Below are 6,073 nucleotides of genomic sequence, written 5' to 3' on the forward strand. Positions count from 1 at the left end.
CCCCAAACTCGGATGAGCGTTAGGATGGTGCGAGTCCGCCGGCCCCCCAAGGGGAAGCACAAGAAGTTCAAGCACACGCACGACAAGAAGGCGCTGAAGGAGACCCTTGGAGCCTAGAGGCATCTGCAGGAGAGTGCGGGCAGGTGAGGCCCAGGAGGGGAAACTGAGGCCCAGAACCCTGTATTTCCGTGGTCTGCAGCTTGGGCTATGGGAAGGGTAGGGCTGTAAGCTCTGATTCTCTCTGCCCAGTCATCAACTGAGTTTTTCCACAGGGCAGGTGGGTGGGGGGCTTTGGAGACCCCAGCCCAGCTGTGTCCCAGCCTGCCCTCAGAGAATGGGTAATCTAAACCTCACCTGCCCCAACCCCAAGCGCTGCTGGATATCAGGAACAGCTGGTCAACCCCAGCTCCCCGCCTCTGGCAAGGCGGGCACGTGAGTGTGGCGTGGAGCTCCTAGGCTGTCTCTGACCCCTGCGTCCCTCTGCTTGCCTTACAGGGTTATTTAATATGGTATTTGCTGTATCGCCCCCATGGGGTCCTTGGAGTGATAATATTGTTCCCCTCGTCCGTCCGTCTCGATGCCTGATGCGGACGGCCAATGGTGCTTCCCCCGGCCCTCCACGCAACCTGCCACCCCCCTGCCAGCGGGTCTTCCCTCAGCGGCCTCCAGCGTCTTGCCCGGAAGCTTGAGAAGGAAACAAAGGACCTGGACTCCATTGCTGTCTTCCTCCCCCGACCCCAAGAATCTGGGATAAGAGTACAGGAGAAACTGATGGGGGAGGAGCTCCCTCCCCCAGCGCCTGGCCCAAGCCACACCTGAGCACTGTGCACCGGCCCAAGGAACCCTGCACGTGGGCCTGAGGACCTCGGCACGGCCTGCTTGGTCCCTGGACCCAAAGCCAGCTCTGATGGGAGCACCCGCAGGCAAGCCAGGGTGCCTCGTACTCTTGCGGCTGAGAACAGATGGGGGAGCACAGACTGGAGAACTGCCCCCCCCCCCAGGCCTAGTCACCTCTCCCCGGTCACCTCTGCTCACAGTGGCTTCCTTTCATTTTACACATATGAAATCTTCGAAGATGTGGACTCCTCCGGGCACGTGTGGCCTGAGCGCCCGGCAGCCACGTGCCCTCTCAGATGGGTTGGAGGTGAAGTTTGCTCTGGGGGTGGGTATAGATGGTGACCTGGGCGTCCACTGCCTCCTCCTACTTCCCCTTCCACTTCCTCCTGATTCACCTCTACCTCCGCCCTGCATCTTCCTCCTCCCGGCCCTTCAGTCTGCTCCACCAAAGGGACCACCTTTACTGAGGCTCCCAGTGGCCCTACTCACTGCTCCCTAGGGCAGAAGACCAGGGGCTGGGCAGCAGGTGGCCTGTCCATCACGTCCCAGCCCAGCCCAGACTGCCGGGTGAGTGCCGCACAAGGGCACCGCCTGTGGGAGGGTGGGGGCGCTGTTCACATCACAGATGTGGCCAATTTGTATATTTATTATGACAGTTTTCCGGCAGCTGGAAGTAAAGTGTCTTGAGGAAAGGGATCCTTTTCCTGATTGACACAAAGGCTCTGAGTGGACTAGCTGTGCCCCCGCCACAGTCCCTGGCTTGGAGTGGTGGGACAGGAGCGAGTTCATGGTGGGGAGTGGGGAGGCAGCACATCGTCCATCTGGCCTCCATTTCCCCAAGTCCTCGGCTCAAGCAGCCACCCTTCCAGGCAGGTGTGAAAAACCCAAGAGAAAGTCTCTAAGGGAGGGGGCATCCCTGGCACCCCCATGCACACACCCCCATCTTAGATGCTTTTGAATTCCACCTCTGGGAGCTCCTCCCAGGAAACCAGCTCCTGGGCTGGGAGTGGGGAAGACGGGGAAAGGTCCCCAGGGCCCCCTGGGGGCGGGCTTTGAGCTCCCACCTCCCTTCCCACTTTCCACTGCTCTTTCCCCTCCCCCTCTCCAAAATCTGCTTCCTTCAGTTTGTAAAGTCGGTGATTATATTTTTGGGGGCTTTCCTTTTATTTTTTAAATGTAAAATTTATTTATATTCCGTATTTAAAGTTGTAAAAAAAAAAATAACCACAAAACCAAACCAAACGAATCCTCCAGAGGTCTGTCTGTTGGCATCGTGCGTGGCAATTACCCTTTCCGCATTGGCAGGATTCGCTGACAGCTTGCCGCGTGTTCCTCTCACTCTAGGAGGCTGAGGCGCACACTCAGGCGCACACGCGCGTGTGTGCACACACAAGCGGGCCCACTGCTCTGGGGGGGCCTCTGTCTGGGGGTGGGTAAGAGCCATATATGGCCCACTCTGCAGGTCTTGGTCCTGCAACAGCTCCTGATACCTGAAACCCGGGTCTCAGCCCTGTGCCTCTCACTGGCAGTGGCCAGAGGTGGCTTTCTCCAGCCTGAGGGTCTCCATGAGAGGAGACCCTCAGCATCGTAGCGTGGGACTGGCTGTGGGGAGGGGCTTCCCACTGCGGGGAAGGCTGGAGGAGGTCCTGGAGGGGCTGTGGGATTTAGAAGGAACACAGCTAAAAGTTGGGTCTACAGAATGATCTTAGCCAGCTGTGTGGCCTTGGGCAAGTCACAGCCCCGCTGGCCAGAACCTCATCTGGAACATGAGAAGATGACCGGGAGACTTGTGGCCTCTAAGGTCCAGTTGTGGGGTTCTGTGCTTTTCCTTGCCTGTGAAGACTTGGGTAACATTCCATAAAAAAGATTTTAAGCGTGTTCTGGTTCCTACCTGCAGACAGACTGGGGCTGATGAGGAAGCCTAAGAGGAGGAGGATCTAAAACTAAAACTATTTTGCCCTTGGAAGTAGCGAGCTCCTTATCACTGGAAGTGTGGAAGTGTGTGGAAGCTGGGTGACAGCATGGCCGAGGTTAGACTGAATAACATTTGGACTCTCCACGACTGATTGGTTGATGATTAATTGACTTATGCATTCACTTGCTCACCTTCTTGAGCCCCTACCACGTGTCTGTCTCTACGAGGAGCTTTCATAACAATGTGGTTTAAATTCATCCTAAGAGTCCCAGCCCTGTGACTGAGGAAGCTGAGTGCCCCCCACCCCCACCCTACCCCCTGCTCCCGTGAAGTGGTGGGCAGTGCAGGTCAGAGGGGTTTTCCTGGAAACTCCTACCCCTGCGTGTAGGACCCTCTCCTTTCCCCCAGCCCCTAGTGTCCTCGGTTCTCAGGGCACCAGGGAAGGCTCTGGGTGGGAGGAGGAGGGGAAAGCTCCACTAGGAGATAGAAATTAGAAGGCAGCTGGAGGGCTCAGTATACATGTGGCATCTTGGCAGCTGCAAACAGCTGTACTGTTTTATGGACAACTACAGAAATTTCTCTGCAAGAAACAGGCAGAGCTGACTGCATCTCTTCCCTCCCTGGGGGGCTATCCCAGGCAGCAGCAGTGTAGAGCCCATGGGCCCGATGGGCCCTCTCTAAGTCTTAGAACCACTAAGCTAAAATAGCATTCTTCTAGAAACCTCTCTGCTGCAGAGAAGGCATTCTCTTCTTCATCCCTTTCGCTGCCTTGTTGCCCATAACACAGACATGATGTCTGGCACTCAAGCAGCCACTTTGAGCCATGAGGTAAAAGTCAAATGCTGAGATTAGTGGAGCAAGATGGAGGGGGAAGAGTCCCTGACACCCGACCGCTTAGCTCAGGACTTTTTACATAAGAAAGGGAGAAATTTCTTTCTGTTTGAGCTACAGTTCTGTCGGTTTTTTTGTCCTTCGCAATTGAACCTAATCCTGATAGTATGACCACGAAGCTGGTCTGCTTATCTTTAACAACCTTTGGGTGTTCAGCATCACGTTATGAACAACTACAAACAGGTTTCTCCCCCACTCATGGCCTGCTCAGATTCCGCCTTCCCTGAAGAGAACTCTCCCCCAGCCCCCCAGCCCCCTGCCCGCCCTCCTCTAAAGCAGCACCGTAGCCCCATGTGGAGGCTTAGGATTTGCTGTCTCCATAAAATAACGAAATAAAGAATGTTTACAGCTTATAAAGTAAAATACCTGTGAATTCTTAATACTCACAAGATTAGGAATGGGGGAGAAAGAAGGTGAACGAGGAAGTATTGGCTTAGAGAGATGAAGATCATGCAGCTCCCGATGGGCCAAAGCCTCCAACATCCTCCTCCGCCGACACCCTACCTGGTGTGTTTCCCTTATTTTTAGGGAACCCCAGAACCCCAACCCCTGGACGTAACCTGGGTTATAGTCTCAATTCAGCAGCCTAGTTAGTGTGACCCCAGGAATGTCACTGCTCCTTCTTGGTCTCGGCCTGGCTGGCCTTGCCCTTTCTCTAGATTTTCATGCAAGTGACAGCCCACCAAGGGGGCCTGCCCTCTCCAACCTTTCAAAGAGCAGCCCCTGCCCCAGAACCTCCTCTTCTTACCCTGCTTTATTTATCTCTATAGAATTGATACTCATTGTGTTCACCCTTCATGTACATCTTCTCTTTCTCCCCCATGGAAGCTCCACATGGAGTTATTTTGTTCACGACTTTATCCCCGGAGCCTAGAAGAGTTCCTGGTACAGAGTAGGTGCTCAATAAATGCCTGTTAAATGAACGAACATACAGGTCTGTTATTGGAGAAATTAAGTATGTCTGCCCCAAGTGGCAGCTTGCCTGGCTGATCTCCATCCCACACGCCACTGTGTGGCTGGAAAATTGCAGAGTCTGAGGATGTCACTAATTATAGCTATTTCAGCTTCTTGGCTAGCTCCACCCTTAGTGCCACATCTTTCTTGATTAGAAGATCATCGAGGGTTGGGGTCACGTTGAATCCATCTTCTAAGTCTATCCAGCTATCATCCCCCCCCTCCACGTCTACACCTCTCCATCCATCCTTCCATCCCAACTACTCATCCATTTATCTCTGTCCATCCATCCCTCCATCTGTCCATCCACCCATCCATCCATCCATCCATTCACCCACTCATCCATCCACCTCCTTCATCTCCTATTTATCACTTTCACCACGTCCCGAGCTCTGTACTTGCCACCTCATGTCATCAACTTCTATGAAGCTTGGTGCCACAGTGGGGAGAACATGGGTTTAGCAACAGCACACAGCTCGTTCCTCGCCCCGGCACTGCTACCTCCTGCTGCCTGACCCGGCAGAGCTGTTGTGTAGAGTCGTGAGGACCAAGCACTACTCTCGGCATGTACTGCACCCTCGGTCAATGGTAGGGGTTATTTTTTTTAATTCTCAGCACCCAGCAAATGGTTGGTCACAGTACGGTGGAGGGAAGATGGAAACAAATGAAAGCATGAACACAAAATCACAGAGGAATTAAAAGTTCAGCTGCAGCCAACGCAGGCATTTGTATTCCAGGCACTGCCCCATTATTCTACTCAATTAACCTGGCAATCCTTTCAGGCAGATATTATTGTCCTCCTGTTACAGATGAGGAAACAAGGGCTCAGCGAGGTTTAACACCGCCCCCCGCCCCACACCCCCACCGCCCCCCCGCTCCCTGGTGCATGGTTCTGTAAATGGCTACAGTCCCCGAATCCAGAACTGTCAGTTGGTATGGCCGTGTTGATAAGTTCCGTTCAATCGATCCATTCACACACTGTCTCCAGATTTTTGGGGATATACAATAACCAAGTCTTGCTCAGATTTTGGTTTTGGGTTGATATTCAATCCTGCCCCATTCCACTGTGGTCTGAAGACATGGACGGCTGGTGGGACATTGGTGGGGGGCGTCCTTCAGGGGCCCTGTTAATCCAGGACCAGCCTCATAGACAGTGAGGAGAGGCTGTTGTAGCCAGCAAGGGGGCTGGCTGGGAATCGGGGGTTCGGCATCACCTCAAACCTTCTCATGTGGCTCCATACAAACGCTGAGCCCACACTTTCATAATCAACAGTCTCACTTCCATAGAGCAGAAGTAGCGAAGCTGTGGCATCAGCTGATGACATCGCTCGCCATTCCGCAGGCTCAAATTTTGAGTTTCATTTTTGGTTATGTCGGCTGTGTGGCTGCAAGAATTAAGAGGTACTTTAGCCTACAAGTCCTCAGTTTTTGATCCAGGTCTTGAGCCAAGAATTTAGGACTTAGGAGATTGTCTTC

General features: G+C 53.5%; 1 protein-coding gene across 1 annotated transcript in view; it reads left to right on the forward strand.

Moving 5' to 3' along the window:
• The window catches only part of PDGFB (platelet derived growth factor subunit B), a 21,409-nt gene extending 18,694 nt beyond the window's left edge, over positions 1-2,715 (forward strand). Inside the window, exons 7-8 of the mRNA XM_023535866.1 lie at positions 1-143; positions 496-2,715. The exon at positions 1-143 is cut by the window's left edge and continues 1 nt beyond it. Coding sequence (XP_023391634.1) covers positions 1-117 — 117 coding nt within the window. The 3' untranslated portion in view covers positions 118-143; positions 496-2,715. The remainder of the gene's footprint in view (positions 144-495) is intronic.
• Positions 2,716-6,073: the final 3,358 nt, after the last annotated feature.

The sequence above is a fragment of the Pteropus vampyrus genome, unplaced genomic scaffold (assembly GCF_000151845.1).
Source record: "Pteropus vampyrus isolate Shadow unplaced genomic scaffold, Pvam_2.0 Scaffold145, whole genome shotgun sequence".
Lineage (NCBI taxonomy): Eukaryota > Metazoa > Chordata > Mammalia > Chiroptera > Pteropodidae > Pteropus > Pteropus vampyrus.